Source organism: Moschus berezovskii, chromosome 16 (assembly GCF_049115385.1).
Source record: "Moschus berezovskii isolate FMDL1 chromosome 16, NW_MosBer_1.0, whole genome shotgun sequence".
NCBI classification, from domain to species: domain Eukaryota; kingdom Metazoa; phylum Chordata; class Mammalia; order Artiodactyla; family Moschidae; genus Moschus; species Moschus berezovskii.
Window position 1 is genome coordinate 5,739,968 of NC_142475.1, and position 17,034 is coordinate 5,757,001.

Sequence of the window (17,034 nt, forward strand, 5' to 3'; positions counted from 1 at the left end):
CAGGCTCCCCTGTCCCTATCCCCAGCCCCTGCCTTATTTTTTCCCAACCTTCTGTTAAGAAAATCTACAAACATGCAGAAAAATATAAAGAATTTTACAGTGAACACCCATATATCTGTCTGTCACCAGGTTCTATGGTTGACATTTTATTCTTTGCTTTGTCACTTATCTCCGCACCTCTGCATTTGTCTGATGTTTAAGTCTAATTCAGTAAGTTGTAGTTGTACATTTTGCCCCTCAGAACTTCAGCTTGCATATCATTCACTAGAGCTCAGTATTTGTTTACAGATTTTTAGGTAAAGTTTACATAGAAATGTGTACGTCTGAAGTATGTCATTGATGAGTTTCGACAGGTGGAAATAACCCAAACCTTTATTGAGACTAGAGTGTTATCATCACCTTAGAAAGTTCTCTCAAGCCCCTCTCGGTCAACTCCCACTCTGACTTTTAGGGAGGCAACACTGTACCTCCCAGCAGGTGTTTTTCCACAATAGATTATAGATTAGTTAAGTTGGTGGAACGTAACATAAATGGTATCAGTGTAAACTCTTTTGAGTAGGGTCCTTTTAATCAGCATGATGCTATTTGTATTGTTTTTCAACGCTTAAATCATTCTGTGACATATATTTGTGTGTTTATCAGTTTTCTCTCCGCTACACCAAAAAGGGAGCTTTATTGTGTCCATTTCTGTATCCCTGTGCCTAAGACAACACCTGCCATATAGCAGGTACCAGTAAACATAAGTGAACTAGTGCTTGATGCAATGATTTTGAGTGAGTGAGCAATTGGGCAAAGGCCCTGGCTTGTAAATGCTTGGGAGGAAATTGTTAACAAGGTCAAAACCTACTGAAAATTCAAGTAAGATAAGAACTGAAAGGCACCATTGAATTTAGCAACAAAGACATTATTTATTGTTGACCTTTGACAGAATGATTTCTGGGAAGGAGAGCTGTATTCCGATTGCTGTGTGATGGAGTGAATGGAATGGGTAGAAATGTGATAGAAAACTTTTTGAAAGAGTGAGAACTGGTGCATGCAGGTTTTTCCCTGTGAACACACAAGGAAAGAGGAATGTTTGTTAGAAGCAGGCAAGAAAAGACCCGGTATTGAGGAGTCGTGTTTTGCTTTAAAAATGAGAGGGACCTGAAGGGTGGGCAGGAGAGAGCAGCAGCGGAGGGGGCAGCTGTTGACCTGGTTTGTGAGAGCCCAGCCGTCCAGTCAGTAAGGGCATTCTGTTATGTGTACTGTGATACATTTAACAAAAGTCTCCCACATTTATTATTTCTTTCCTTTTTTAAAATGAGGTCTTTCTCGGCAGTAAGTTTTAGAAATGTGTGTATATGAGATAGCGAAACCGTATCTGAGTACTAGGGACAGGAGGGTATTATGGTTGAAGGTGACATGTAGCAGTTGTAAATTAGCACTTACCCTCTGAAATTCAAGAAGTCTGTTGGGAAGTCCCATCACTCGGCCTGGTAACTTGCACCTGTTTGAAAGGTTCCCAAGAATTTCCACTGCAGGGATGATCTAGTCTCTGACCAGTTCCAGCCCATCACTGCTGCAGGACACGTGGGCTCAGCTCTAGCTGGCTGTCACTGAGTCCCCGGCCAGGCCCGCGGCAAGCCCCTTACCCTGTACCGCCTTCTCCCCCGCCAGCACCTTCTCTCCTCACTGCGGCCCGACATTAGCTCTGGTCACCCCACACGCACTGGGGCTCGTTCTTGGCAATGGCCCTGCCCCAGAAGGTAAACTCTCACTCTGGGGCTGACAGTTCAGCAAGTTACCTCCCCGTGGACCAGCTGCTGGGGGAGAAGGAGACGCACCCTGAGATCCTGGTCCCTGGGGCGGGTGGTGGAATTGACCAGGCTCCTCCCCTGAGGGGAAGAGTTCTTTGTTCCAAGGGTGTTGTCAGCAGAGCATAGCTGGGAACATGGCACATCCCCAGCCTGGGTGACCTACCTCAGGAAGACGCAGTGGGGCATGATAGGAGTTTTTGCTCTCTATGTTAACACCTGCATAATGGTCCTGATTTTGCCTTTTGGCCCACAAAGTCTAAAATACTTACTATTGAGTACTTCACAGAAAAAGGCTGCCTTCGCTTGATCTAATGAATGGAATGTAGAAAATTACAAAGATGATATCCAAAAGGGGTCTTCATATGATGTGTGTAGCAAGCAATTTAGTTTGAGTAAGATAAATTCTCTTTGGAGGAAAACCCTGAAGTCTGGAAGCGATATGGAAAAATTAATTGGAAAAATTAAGAACTAGTGGCTAGAATTATAGTTGGAACCTAAGTGCTTACTGAATATTGAATATTAAATTGGAAATATTTCCAGCTAACTTAGGGTCAAATTAGAAATGGCTTCATGGCCCATGTTATGGATGGTGCCTTGGCTATGTACGTCACACTCCCTGCAATGCAGGAGGCCAGGGTTTGACCCCTGGGTCGGGAAGATCCCCTGGAGAAGGAAATGGCAACCAGTCCAGTGTTCTTTCCCGGGGATGGAGAAGCCTGGCAGGCCATAGTCCCTGGGGTTGGGAAGATTTGGCCATGACTGAGCAACTTTCAGTTTCACTTTTCTCTAGTTAAAAAGAAGTCAAATTAAATTGAATCCTTGTGTTTGAGAAAACAAAATATTTCCCATTTATTTTACTTTCAGCTGAGAACAAGAATGTTAAACTCAGAAATACGAAGTTTTTGTTTTTAACGCTTGAAGTTTTTTCTTCCGTGCCATTCCAAGGAGAGAGTAGAGAGGAGAGATCAAGGCGCGCAGAGGAGAGAGTAGCGTGGGAGAGGCGGAGAAGGAGTGTGTCTGAACAGAGCAGAGAAAGACAAGTTGGGGTGCCCTTAACTCAGGCGCAGCAAAGGCAAGAGGGGTAGATATTCACGAGAAGACGCTGTATGCAGATGGAAGAAGGAATTTTCATGCAACTGTCTCATTGCATGCTTTAATGCAGTTTCTGCTAAAATCTTTTAGATGTGTATTTTTTTCAGTTGCCAAAAACGGATATTACTTCATTGACATTTTTGTCCTTTGGGCATGATATTAGGGTGACAGTTCTTCAGTTCTTGATTAAATTTCTGTTTTGTGATAATTTGGAATTCCATGAATTAGTAACTTTTAAAAACTTTGGGTGTTATTCTGTCTTCCTCTGCTAAATGTACTTACTGAGTTTCCAGTGTGTGCTGTGTGGTAAGTTGCTTCAGTCGTGTCCGATTCTGTGCCACCCAGTGGACCATAAGCCACCAGGCTCCCCTGTCCATGGGATTCTCCAGGCAGGGATACTGGAGTGGGTTGCCGTGCCCTTCTCCAGGGGATCTTCCCCACCCAGGGATTGAGCCCACGTCTCTTATGTCTCCTGCACTGGCGCCCCCTGGGAAGCTGGGAAGTTTCCAGTACTGCTAACGAAAAGGGAATAATTAAGCCTTTACAAAGCCCAAAAGAAACAGCTTCATTTTGTGTGTATACATGACTCTTTAAGACATACCTGTAATGTTTTGGCTTATAAAAAGGAATCATTAGAAAAAAAAAAAAGGACTCATTCTTCAGACGGTCTCTAGCGTGCTCTTTTATTTCTGTCTGTTTATTAAAGGTGGGAACAGAGAAAAGATCCTCACGGTAGAACCTACTACGTGGACCATAACACACGGACGACCACGTGGGAGAGGCCACAGCCTCTGCCTCCAGGGTAAGGTGGCGTCTTCGCCAGCTTCAGCTGTGTTTCCTGCGCGGAATTTTAAAAGCTCAGTTAATGCAGGATAAAATGGTTCTTTCCTGCTGGGTGTTGCGTTTCCTTGATTTGCTTTTGTGAATAGTAAACGTTCAGTACGTGAGATTTGTTACCCTGTGTTTCATTTACAGCTAGCCTGAAGGGCTTCCTCAAGAGATTAAGAGATGTCGAACATTGTCATGAGTTTACTGAGAAGAGTTGCAGACTTCTGATCCAGTGTCAGTCCTTGCTATTTTTATAAGGAATGAGCGTCATATTTAGGGCAATTTATGTGTATATTCGGAGAAGGCAATGGCAAGCCACTCCAGTACTCTTGCCTAGAAAATCCCATGGATGGAGGAGCCTGGTAGGCTGCAGTCCGTGGGGTTGCTAAGGGTCAGACACGACTGAGCGACTTCACTTTCACTTTTCACTTTCACACATTGGAGAAGGAAATGGCAACCCACTCCAGTGTTCTTGCCTGGAGAATCCCAGGGACAGGGGAGCCTGGTGGGCTTCCGTCTATGGGGTCACAGAGTCGGACACGACTGAAGTGACTTAGCAGCATGTGTATATTTCTTCATAGACAAGGATCTAAACTATGCTGTTGTGTGATATTTACGTAAGAGATCCTAGTGTTGTTCAAAATTATCTTAAAAATAGTTACAAGTAAAATTGTATTAATTATGGCTGAAGTTAATAGAGCATTTTAAATGAAGAGGCATTCCTATTATATACTAAATAAAGCTTGTGCTCTTAGGCTGTTATTCACTAACAGTCCTTTCAGATGCAACTCAGAGCTCGCCAATATAAACATACTCAAAGGCCAAAAAATTAAAGGCAACCAGTGTGTTATCTTGTGAAACTGGTTGCTGACAGGATATCGAAAGCCTATGAATTAATAACACAGATTGACGAGGTGAACGGAGCCCTGGAGGAGGGTAGGGGTTCACGAGGACAGGGAGTCTTCTGGCTGGTGGAGAAGAGTGTTCCGTTCAGAGGGAGGATTGAAACAAAGGCATGACGGGGTGAGACCTCCGACACGTGTGGGGCCCACCAGGAGTTGCTTTGACCCCTCGGATGGGTCCCTTGAAAGAAAGGGAAGTGAGGTGAGGCTGGAGAAGGGCAGCGAGGCTGAGATGGTTGAGTTCGTCATTGTGCCGTGCCAGCAAGCGGTGATAGGCGGAGTGGTGTGGCTCCAGCTGCACTTTAGTTCAGCAGCAGTGTAGCCACAAAAGGTGGATTAAAAAGCATACAAGTTGAGTTCAAACCGTTTACATGGGCAGGGATGATAGAGGCAGACTGCTCGGTATACAGTTGGCTCTCAGTAAATGTTTATCAAAGAAAGAGGGAGAGTAGTCACATTATACTGACCTCTTTTTAGACAGTCCTTAGAAATCATGTATGGGAGGAATGGGAAGGTAATTTAGCTAAATAGATAGCAAGTTACATATTCGTAATTTTTCTGGAGAATATCAATATTTACATTCTTTTAAACTTCTCATCTCTTGGACTTGATTTTTAAATCATTTAGGTAACATATTACTAACTGCTTTCCAGTTTCTTACATAAAGAGATCATTGTTCATTTTCACTTTTCCTACTGCTCCGCTCATCGTTGGTAGTTGGGAGAGAAGAGTTGATGACCGGGGAAGAGTGTATTACGTGGACCATAACACCAGAACAACCACGTGGCAGCGGCCCACCGTGGAGTCGGTCCGGAACTTTGAACAGTGGCAGTCTCAGCGGAGCCAGCTGCAGGGGGCGATGCAGCAGTTCAACCAACGATACCTCTACTCGGTAATTAGGAAATTATAGGTGTTCATGCATCTTTTTCTTCCAGACATTTTCCCTTTTCTCCCTTGGTGACTTTTCTTAAATGTTATAGATTGCAAGATCGTTTTTAGTTGATCTTTAATAAATAATTAGCATTTCTGATATGCATAAGCACTTTAAGTTTTTTTAATCCTAATTTACATAGCTGTACACTCATGCTTTTGTCCTTATTAAGAGGTAGTCTCATAAATGCAATTTCTTAATAATGTAATTTGTCTTGGCCAGTTCCCAATCTTCTGCTTTCAGTTATAATCATTTTGTTTGCTTTAAACAAAGCTGGTTGCCTCCTGACTTTACTTGAGGCCACTATTGCTATATCCCAGCTATCCTGGTTCCATCCCAGGTTTGCAGAGATTCTTTCATCTGTTTTGGCCCACTAAATATGTATTCCTGGGATCGGAGATAGTTTTCTCCAAAAAAGATTTAATGCTGTCTGAAACTTTGGTCAGTTGGTGATTTACTGCCGTAAGCAAGCATCCACACAAGTGTCGGGGGTGTGGGAGGACTTCTGTTTACATAGATTTGGCCTCAAGAAGTAGAACGTAGAAATCTCAAGCACTGGGCATCTCTAGGCAGTGTTTGGAGGCAGCTTAAAACCCCAAAATGTGGAAAGAAATTAGGAGAGATACACAAAGAAAACAGCTCTTTAGAATCCTGCCTTGGGCAGGCTCACTTAGCTCCACGTTTTTGGGAGGTTAAGTAGCAAGTTCTCGTTTGCAGGCTGGCCCGCTCTCCTGGTTTTCTGACCGTCAGAGGGTGGGCCGGCCCAGCCTGCTCAGCGTCTCATGCAGTCAGTTCTCGGTTCCTGAGTAGCTGTGCAGAAATCTGTGGGAATGTTCCACCGTTCAGCTGTACGTACTAAACAAATTACGTGTGTGCGTTTGTTTTGGTGGACTTTGCTGTATCTATGGAAGACCTTGGGGAAACGGGGCAGGGTTAGCAATAAATAGTGCGCGTCAGAAGTGTGCTCTTCTGCACAAACAAAACATCTGTGGTTGAGATTTCATTGTCTAAGTGATATTGAGTACAATTCATTGTATCTGTTATGAAGTTATAAAATATTTATCAAGATGTATATATTTTATCATTAAGAAATGATTTTTCAGGAAATAATTTTTTGTTTGTCTTTCTTTAAAAACTGATGATAAAAATGTTTATTTTCTTTTGAATATATTTCTGAGTTGTCATAATATGTAAGCACTGATATGTTCTTATGTATGTTTGAATATATAAAATATATTAATACAAAGGTAAAAGTTTATTTTTACAAAGATAATTCTGGAGTTTAACATTATTATGTTAGTAGACATTTGTTTTAAAGAGAACTGGTAATTATTCTGTTTTTCAGCAAATAATGTTACCTTATTTAAACAACAATTTTCTATATGTTATTCTCTCATGTCATTTCACTCTTATGGACTGTTACAGAAGGTCTAAGAGATTAAAGTGCTAATGTTGATGCATTATTTCTAAATCATTGTACAAAAACTAATAATTTATCGCTTATTTAACTCCTCTTAACTCATGACATTTTTAGAATTTTGTGCCTTAAAATTACTATATCACATTTCTTTATCATATTTTTTAGAAAATGACTATTAAATGTGATTCAGCCAAGTGCTTAGTTTATGCTTTTATATTTAAACCTGTTTTTTTAACTTCTCCTCCTAAACCTTTTCTCCAATCAGGCTTCAATGTTAGCAGCAGAAAATGACCCATACGGGCCTTTGCCACCAGGCTGGGGTAAGCTAATGTGTTCGGTTCAGTTCAGTTCAGTTGCTCAGTCATGTCTGACTCTTTGCGACCCCATGAATCACAGCACACCAGGCCTCCCTGTCCATCACCAACTCCCGGAGTTCACTCAAACTCATGTCCATCGAGTCGGTGATGCCATCCAGCCATCTCATTCTCTGTTGTCCCTTTCTCCTCCTGCCTCCAGTCCTTCCCAGCATCAGGGTCTTTTCCAGTGAATCAACTCTTCATATGAGGTGGCCAAAGTATTGGAGTTTCAGCCTCAGCATCAGTCCTTCCAATGAACACCCAGGACTGGTCTCCTTTAGAATGGACTGGTTGGATCTCCTTGCAGTCCAAGGGACTCTCAAGAGTCTTCTCCAGCACCACAGTTCAAAAGCATCAATTCTTCGGCGATCAGCTTTCTTCACAGTCCAACTCTCACATCCATACATGACCACGGGAAAAACCATAGCCTTGACTAGATGGACCTTCATTGGCAAAGTAATATCTCTGCTTTTTAATATGCTATCTAGGTTGGTCATAACTTTCCTTCCAAGGAGTAAGCGTCTTTTAATTTCTTGGCTGCAATCAGCAACTGCAGTGATTTTGGAGCCCCCAAAAATAAAGTCTGACACTGTTTCCACTGTTTCCCCATCTATTTCCCAAGAAGTGTTGGGACCAGATGCCATGATCTTAGTTTCCTGAATGTTGAGCTTCAAGCCGACTTTTTCACTCTTCTCTTTCACTTTCATCAAGAGGCTCTTTAGTTCCTCTTCACTTTCTGCCATAAGGTTGGTGTCATCTGCATATCTGAGGTTATTGATATTTCTCCCGGCAATCTTGATTCCAGCTTGTGCTTCTTCCATCCCAGCGTTTCTCATGATGTACTCTGCATATAAGTTAAATAAGCAGGGTGACAGTATACAGCCTTGACGTACTCCTTTTCCTATCTGGAACCAGTCTGTTGTTCCATGTCCTGTTCTAACTGTTGCTTCCTGACCTGCATACAGGTTTCTCAAGAGGCAGGTCAGGTGGTCTGGTATGCCCATCTCTTTCAGAATTTTCCACAGTTTATTGTGATCCACACAGTCAAAGGCTTTGCAATAGTCAGTAAAGCAGAAATAGATGTTTTTCTGGAACTCTCTTGCTTTTTCCATGATCCAGCCTATGTTGGCAATTTGATCTCTGGTTCCTCTGCTTTTTCTAAACCCAGCTTGAACATCTGGAAGTTCACAGTTCACGTGTTGCTGAAGCCTGGCTTGGAGAATTTTGAGCATTACTTTACTAGCATATGAGATGAGTGCAATTGTGCGGTAGTTTGAACATTCTTTGGCATTGCCCTTATTTGGGATTGGAATGAAAACTGACCTTTTCCAGTCCTGTGGCCACTGCTGAGTTTTCCAAATTTGCTGGCATATTGAGTGCAGCACTTTCACAGCATCATCTTTCAGGATTTGAAATAGCTCAACTGGAATTCCATCACCTCCACTAGCTTTGTTTTTAGTGATGCTTTCTAAGGCCCATTTGACTTCACATTCCAGGATGTCTGGCTCTAGGTGAGTGATCACACCATCGTGATTATCTGGGTTGTGAAGATCTTTTTTGTACAGTTCTTCTGTGTATTCTTGCCATCTCTTCTTAATATCTTCCGCTTCTGTTAGGTCCGTACCATTTCTGTCCTTTATCGAACCCATCTTTGCATGAAATGTTCTCTTGGTATCTCTTTTTAAGAGATCTCTAGTCTTTCTCATTCTATTGCTTTCCTCTATTTCTTTGCATTGATCGCTGAGGAAGGCTTTCTTATCTCTCCTTGCTAGTCTTTGGAACTTTGCATTCAAATGGGAGTATCTCCCTTTCTCGTTTGCTTTTCGCTACTCTTCTTTTCACAGCTATTTGTAAGGCCTCCTTAGACAGCCATTTTGCTTTTTTGCATTTCTTTTCCATGGGGATGGTCTTGATCCCTGTCTCCTGTACAGTGTCATGAGTCAAAAGCTAATGTGTAGTTGATGTAAATATTGAAATGTTTATATAGCCAACAGTTATTTAAACGCCACACTCACTCTATTTTTTAGAAAAAAGAGTGGATTCCACAGACAGAGTTTACTTCGTGAATCATAACACAAAAACAACCCAGTGGGAAGACCCCAGAACTCAAGGGTATGTACATCCTACAGCCTTACCTACGTGATCATACGTGTCGGAAACGGGATCAAGTGAACCTCCACTCAGATGCTGTTAGCACCTCGACAGTGTTCACCTTGTGTGACTGTGACTTTATCTTTTAGTTTGCAGAATGAAGAACCCCTGCCAGAAGGTTGGGAAATAAGGTATACACGGGAAGGTGTGAGGTACTTTGTTGATCATAATACAAGAACGACAACATTCAAAGATCCTCGCAATGGGAAGTCATCTGTGTAAGTGAAGTTCTGAGATGCTGTTTAATGAGAACATAAAGTTTGACTTCTAATTTAGCCTCAAGCAAATTTTACATCATGTATCAAGAAAATCTTTACAAGTAATCATCTAATATACCTGTTTTGCTTTACTGTATATATTATAGAGTGGATTTGTGGCATATAAGTCCTTAAGAACAGTAGTAAATATTTATCTGGTGATTACTATGTGCCAAGGATTCTTCTAAGCACTTTATATAGATTAGCTTTTATCTTCCAACAGTTCCTTGAGGTTGATAGCCTTACTTTCCTGGTGTGGCAGCTGAGGCCTAGGGAGCATAACTGACTTATGCAGAGTCACACAGCAAGTGATGGATGTGGTTTCAGACCAAGGCAGTCTGTCCAGAGTGTGTGCTTTTAACAGGCACATCCTGCCTCTGCAACATCAGGGACTGAGACGTTCAACACGGTTTTCCTGGTGAAAAGAGCTTAATTATTTGGAAGGTCTCTCGTTCATCCTTCATCCTTACTCCTAGATGTGATGTCTTTACATTACTAAGAAAACGGAAGCAGCCATAAAATTTTTCTCGAATTCCTGCCGTTGGATCTCTCTACCAGTCAGCATCTGTCGTCCCTCTTCATCCTGAAGGGAGATTGTCACTGTTCCTGTCAAAGGCCAATCCCTCTGCTGGTGCTCCAGATCTTTCCCCTGTCTTCCTATTAGCTGCTCCAGCAGTGATTTTCATACCATCCATCTTTCTGTGCTGTATCATTCCCGTCAGGTGTTACTTCTCTGAGATTAGAAATGGACAAGTGGAAAGCCATAACTTATCACCTTATAAGTCCATTTAATGGAGAATTCATTTTTATTGCTTCGCTTTACAAGAAAACTACCTGAACGACTTGCCTGTGTAATTGCTGTTTCTAGTTTCTCTCTCAAAGCAACAACAAGGAAGTTTCACTGGCCCTTTCTAACCTCACTGAGGGGACCAGTGCCCTCCAGTTGGTTAGTCCCTGGGTTGGTTTACAGCTCTGTCTAATTTGACACAGTCGGGAGTGTCTGAAGGGCGTTTCTCTCTTGTGACAGAAGCAGCACAGGGGCTCTGCTTCCTGCTCTCCTTTAGGAGTGTCTGAAGGGCGTTTCTCTCTCGTGACAGAAGTAGCACAGGGGTCTGCTTCCTTCTCTCCTTCAGGAGTGTCTGAAGGGCGTTTCCCTGTCCTGACAGAAGTAGCACAGGGGCTCTGCTTCCTGCTCTCCTTCAGGAGTGTCTGAAGGGCGTTTCCCTCTCCTGACAGAAGCAGCACAGGGGCTCTGCTTCCTGCTGTCCTTCAGGAGTGTCTGAAGGGCGTTTCCCTCTCCTGACAGAAGTAGCACAGGGGCTCTGCTTCCTGCTCTCCTTCAGGAGTGTCTGAAGGGCGTTTCTCTCTCCTGACAGAAGCAGCACAGGGGCTCTGCTTCCTGCTCCTTCTGCCTGTCTCGTCTTACTTCCTCTTCCTTTTTGTGGCTGACAGAGACCCTCCTTTCCTGTCAGCCTGTTAAGATTGCCGTGCCCGAAGTACCTCCTCAGATCTCTTTTCTCTGCCTCTATACTCATTCTCTTGGTGAATCTTACCCAGCTCACAAATGTTTTCTCTAGTGTTTCATTTGTAATTTTGCTGCTACTTACTTGATCGCTATTCTTAACTTCTTCCTGATGACTGCCATCAGTCAGACTTATTCTGCCTGGGATATTTGCCATCTGAATTGAAGGGACCTCCACTCGTAGGTGTGTTTGAGCCAGAGATCTTGGAATTGTCCTTGACTACTCTCTGTCACGGCACAAGCAGTCCATCACGAGTTCCAGTTCCCTCAGCTTCAGAACGCACTCAGGACCAGCTCTGTCTCGCCATGTCCACTGCGTCACTTCGGTCCAAGCTACCGTGGTCTCACTGGAGTGTTTCTCTGAGTGTCACTCTGCTTTCTGCCTGCAACACGGTCCCCCATACAAGACGTTTTACTTTTTTATTTTTTAAGTGAAAAGTTACTCCACGAAACCCTCCCGTGGTTTCCATGTTAATCTGAGTGAAAAAGCAGAGCACTTGGCCGTGGCCTCTCAGCCCTTGGAGCGTCTGACCCCTGTCACTGTGTCAGCCTCACGCCTGACATTTCTCCTCATTCACTCTGCCTCAGCTTCCCTAGCGACTCGGCGGTACCTCAGACGTCTGAGGCCTCCTCATCTGGGCTCTGACTTCCCCGGGTTGCTATGCGCTTTCCCCCAACGGGACCTGTGTGACATGGCCTCCATGCTTCCTGCCCAGACACTGTTTTGTCTATGAATCCCACTCTGTTTATTCTGTTCACAGTTGAGACGTTCTTCTCCCCACTTTACTCCTGTTTTCCTTTTTTAATCTTGTTTCCCTTTTAGGAGCGGGAGTGGTGCACGTTTATGCTTTTCTAGCACTAAATGTCGGAGAAGGCACTGGCAAGCCACTCCAGTACTCTTGCCTAGAAAATCCCATGGACGGAGGAGCCTGGTAGGCTGCAGTCCATCGGGTCTCTACGAGTCAGACATGACTGAGCGACTTCGCTTTCACTTTTCACTTTCACACATTGGAGAAGGAAATGGCAGCCCACTCCAGTGATCTTGCCTGGAGAATCCCAGGGACGGGGGAGCCTGGTGGACTGCCGTCTGTGGGGTCACACAGAGTCGGACACGACTGAAGTGACTTAGCAGCAGCAGCACTAAATGTATGGTTTACCCCTCATTGTGTCTTGTCTGTTCTCTTCACTAGTGCATAAACTGCAAAAAAAGAGGGATATTTCCAGTTTATTAGCCAGTCATGCCCTCAGTATCTAGAAGAGTGCCAGGGCACATACAGTGCGCTTTGTAAATATTTGTTGCGTGAATTCAGTTGAACCTGACAATAGAAGAGAATATTTTCCATCCATTCCAAAATGTTCCCTAGGATTGTAAAAGTTCTTTATGCCTGTCTCGTACGCTATCGCTCAGTGGGCAAAAGACCCAGGCGCTCTCAGTGTGAATAGAACTTCCCCTAAATGCCACCCACCCTGCTTTTTCCCTCACCTACCTGCTGAGCTGGGTGACCTAAACATCACTTCGCAGAAGCTCAGTTTTGCTTTGCTTACTCTCTCCAGCAGTATTTGTCTTGATTTCAGATTAACTTTAACATGTGATAGAATATCCTTTCCTGTCTCTCCTTCCTAGAGCCTCTTGTCCTCCCCTCCTTACATTTAAGGGTTAGCAAGAAGTTTTTTGTTAAATAGTCATAGACTCTCATATTTAACTAACTTTTTAATATTACATTTAATATTTGCACTCTAATACATGGTTAAAATCTAAAATGTGGTGGAAAGTACAACCCCAGAAGTGTAGAAAAAGCAGCATATACCATCTGCAACAAGTCCTGGTGCCAATCCTGGTGTTACAACACAATTCAGCTTTATTTTTTTTTTGTATTATACGTATTACGCCTGTCGCCCCCCTCCCCATCTGCATTCCTGCAAATTCTTGTGTCAGTTTATGTTTTCTAATAACAATGTAAATCTCATTATGTTAGTGAGAAATAAGCCTTTGAAACATATATTTTTTTCACCTGCAACACTCTATTAGAAGTGCTGGGTTATTTGAAAATCTGTTCAATTTTTTTAATATCTTTTAAATTTAAAAAAATTTCATTTTATATCGGAGTATAGTTAATTTACAATATTGTGTTAGTTTGAGGTAATGGCAGCCCACTCCAGTGTTCTTGCCTGGAGAATCCCAGGGACGGGGGAGCCTGGTGGGCTTCCGTCTGTGGGGTCACACAGAGTCGGACACGACTGAAGTGACTTAGCAGTTAGCAGTTGAGGTATACAGCAGGGTGATTTAGTTATACATATCCACTCCAGTATTCTTGCCTGGGAAACCCCATGGACAGAGAAGCCTGGCGGGCTACAGTCCATGGGGCTGCAGAGTCGGACACAACTGAGCACACATGCATGCATCAGGTCAGTTCAGTCACTCACTCGTGTCTGACCCTCTGTGACCCCAGGGACTGCAGCACGCCAGGCCTCCCTGTCCATCACCAACTCCTGGAGTGTACTCAAACTTATGTCCATTGAGTGGTGATGCCATCCAACCATTTCATCTTCTGTCGTCCCCTTCTCCTGCCTTCAGTCTTTCCCAGCATCAGGGTCTTTTCCAGTGAGTCAGTTCTTCACATCAGGTGGCCAAAGTATTGGAGTTTCAGTTTCAATATCAGTCCTTCCAGTGAATATTCAGGAATGATTTCCTTTAGGATGGACTGGTTGGATCTCCTTGTAGTCCATGGGGCTCTCAAGAGTCTTCTCCAAGACCACAGTTCATAAGCATCAATTCTTTGGCACTTAGCTTTCTTTATGGTCCAACTCTCACATCCATACATGACTACTGGTAAAACCATAGCCCTCACTAGACGGACCTTTGTTGGCAAAGTAATGTCTCTGCTTTTTAATATGCTATCTAGGTTGCTCATAACGTTCCTTCCAAGGAGGAAGCACCGTTTAACTTCGTGGTTGTAATCATCATCTGCAGTGATTTTGGAGCCCCCCCCCCAAAAAAAAAGTCTGCCACTGTTTTCCATCTATTTGCCATGAAGTGATGGGACCAGATGCCATGATCTTAGTTTTCTGAATGTTGAGCTTTAAGCCAACTTTTTCACTCTTCTCTTTCACTTTCATCAAGAGGCTCTTTAGTTCTTCTTTGCTTTCTGCTATAAGGGTGGTGTCATCTGCATATCTGAAGTTATTGATATTTCTCCTGGCAATCTTGATTCCAGCTTGTGCTTTGTCCAGCCCAGTGTTTCTCATGATATACTCTGCATATAAGTTAAATAAGCAGGGTGACAATAAACAGCCTTGATGTACTCCTTTCCCTATTTGGAACGTCTGTTGTCCCATGTCCAGTTCTAACTGTTGCTTCCTGAAATGCATGCCTACATATATCTGTTCTTTATCAGATTCTTTTCCCATATAGGCTATTACAGAGTATTGAGTAGAGTTCCCTGTGCTATATATATAGTAGGTCTTTGTTGCCTGTTTTAGTTTATTATTTTTTAATTTTAATTTATTTCATTTTTTGTCAGACAAAAGTATCTTTGTGTGGATTTATATTCCACACCCCTCCTCCACAAAGAAAGATAGCTTTATTGTGCTAAAGGGATTCTTTTCATCTGTAGCTAAATATTAGATGCTTACATAAGTTCTCTAAAACTTTTCCAAGAGAGTTTCAACTATTGATAATTAGGCTTATTTGGTATGTTGAATTACATGGGAAGCACTATCAAATGTAATGATAAAACTTCTTAGATTCTGCAGCTAAATGTTAATTAATGTCAGTGTTCTGACATTCCTCAGATTGGGTGTGTCCTGGAAGAGTGTCGCACCGTAGTTTCAGTTATTGTCTTACGGTGTTATGTGTTGCGTGAATAGCCAGATTGCTTTGTCAGTTGCATTGCAGTTGGTTCATTAATCATGCCATTTCAATTCTCTGACATTTATATACTCTGATGCTTTTACAAACCTGAAGATCTTCCAGAAGATTCATAGAGAGGACTTTTTTACAAAAATAGGTTTCTAATAACTTTTAGATCATACCACTTAACTGAGTAAGAAATTACAGAATTCTAATGGAAAACCTGATGGCTTCATAAACTGCTAACAAGAGATCAAGACCAACAAGAATAATTACATGGGACTGAGAAAAAAATACAATTTATGTTTTATGGTTTTTTTGTCTGAAATACTACTGACTTTTAGTATTTGTTTTCCAGATATGAGGAAACTTTTCCCATTATGCTCACTGTAACTATGTATAATATACATATATATTTAAATTCTATCACATATTTTCACTGTTTTGTACATTTTTTATTTATTTGGAGTTACTCACATATTGAATTTTGTTCCTGCTTCTTTACTCTGTTATGTGGGAATTTCCTCCTCTTAAAAATATTTTTTACTATTACCCTTTAGTTTGTTATGCTAATGTTTACAAATCTGTTTTTTATTTTTCTATAAAATGCTTTCATTTTTTCCCAAAGATGTTTTTGTTTATATACAGTTCTTTCGTTTGTTATTATATGTTTTTAGCACATTAACTAGCTTCTTTGTTTGTTTATTGTATCCTTGAAGCACATTAGCTAACTTCTTTACAAAAGACCCATCCTTGCACATCATCCATCCCCATCTTCGTGTGTGTCTATCGTGTCCTCATTGCTCAAGTCTCTGTTGGCCCCTAGATACTACCTTCGCTTCTCTCCCAGCAGGTGTTACAGAGTAACTTCCCTGTCATTTGTAGGACACTGGTACGCTCCAGTTTCATACTGAATAGTGAACATCCAGCTTTATTATATATTAATATATGGTTTGTTTTTGTTTTTCTTTAGAACTAAAGGTGGTCCACAGATTGCCTATGAACGCAGCTTCAGGTGGAAACTCGCTCACTTCCGTTATTTGTGCCAGGTACTGCAGTGGTAAATAAACCTTCCGTTCATAATCATTTAGTTTTCTTATTACAGGGCACACGTACTGTAACTTACATGATATTATGATATTATTTTTGTTTTCAGTCTAATGCTCTACCCAGTCACGTAAAGATCAATGTGTCCCGGCAGACGTTGTTCGAAGATTCCTTCCAACAGGTAAGAAAGATGTTCCAGAATAAAATTGTACAGTCAGCCCTCTATATCCACAGATATAATAGCATCCACGGATTCAACAAGCTGTGGACAGAAAATATTCTGTGGTGGGGTGGAGGGAGATTTCCAGAAAGTTTCAAAAGGCGAAATTTGAATTTGCTGCCGCCCACAGATTGTTTTATTGTGCCTTGCTTTGTTTCACTTTGCAGATACTGTGGTTTTTACAGATGAAAGGTTTCTGACAGTCTTGTGTTGAGCAGGTCTCACAGCACTGTTTTCCCAACAGCATGTGTTCACGTGGTAGTGTGTCTGCGTCACAGTTTCATGATTCTTGAAATGCTCCAGACTTTTCATTATTATTAATTTGTTAAGGTGATCTGTGAGCAGTTACGTTTGATTTACTGTTCCAAAAAGATTCAACTTGCTCAGATCACGCTTAGCACTTTTTTTTTTTAACAATGGAGTATGTTTTAAATTAAGGTCTGTACATTGCCTTTTTAGACATAATGCTATTGCCCCCTTCATAGACTATAGTACAGAGTAAACATGACTTCTACATGTACTGGGAAACCAGAAAATGAGTGTAACCTGATTTATTGTGATATTCTCTTTATTGCGGTACTCTAGAACCAAACCTATAATATCTCCGAGGTATGCTTGTGTGTATGTGGTATTTATGTTGTTTGAAGTATTATAAGTTATTT

At 42.1% G+C, this 17,034-nt stretch overlaps 1 protein-coding gene across 5 annotated transcripts in view; it reads left to right on the forward strand.

The window, feature by feature from the left end:
- The window catches only part of WWP1 (WW domain containing E3 ubiquitin protein ligase 1), a 137,684-nt gene that overhangs the window by 81,479 nt on the left and 39,171 nt on the right, over positions 1-17,034 (forward strand). For all 5 annotated transcript variants that reach the window (XR_008686688.2, XM_055431915.2, XM_055431917.2 and 2 more), the window contains 7 exons: positions 3,595-3,690; positions 5,336-5,510; positions 7,235-7,289; positions 9,353-9,437; positions 9,566-9,694; positions 16,079-16,154; positions 16,262-16,333. Coding sequence is in view for 4 of the 5 variants with exons in the window: in XM_055431915.2 (XP_055287890.2) it covers positions 3,595-3,690; positions 5,336-5,510; positions 7,235-7,289; positions 9,353-9,437; positions 9,566-9,694; positions 16,079-16,154; positions 16,262-16,333 (688 nt within the window). In the remaining variant the exon portion in view is untranslated. The remainder of the gene's footprint in view (positions 1-3,594; positions 3,691-5,335; positions 5,511-7,234; positions 7,290-9,352; positions 9,438-9,565; positions 9,695-16,078; positions 16,155-16,261; positions 16,334-17,034) is intronic.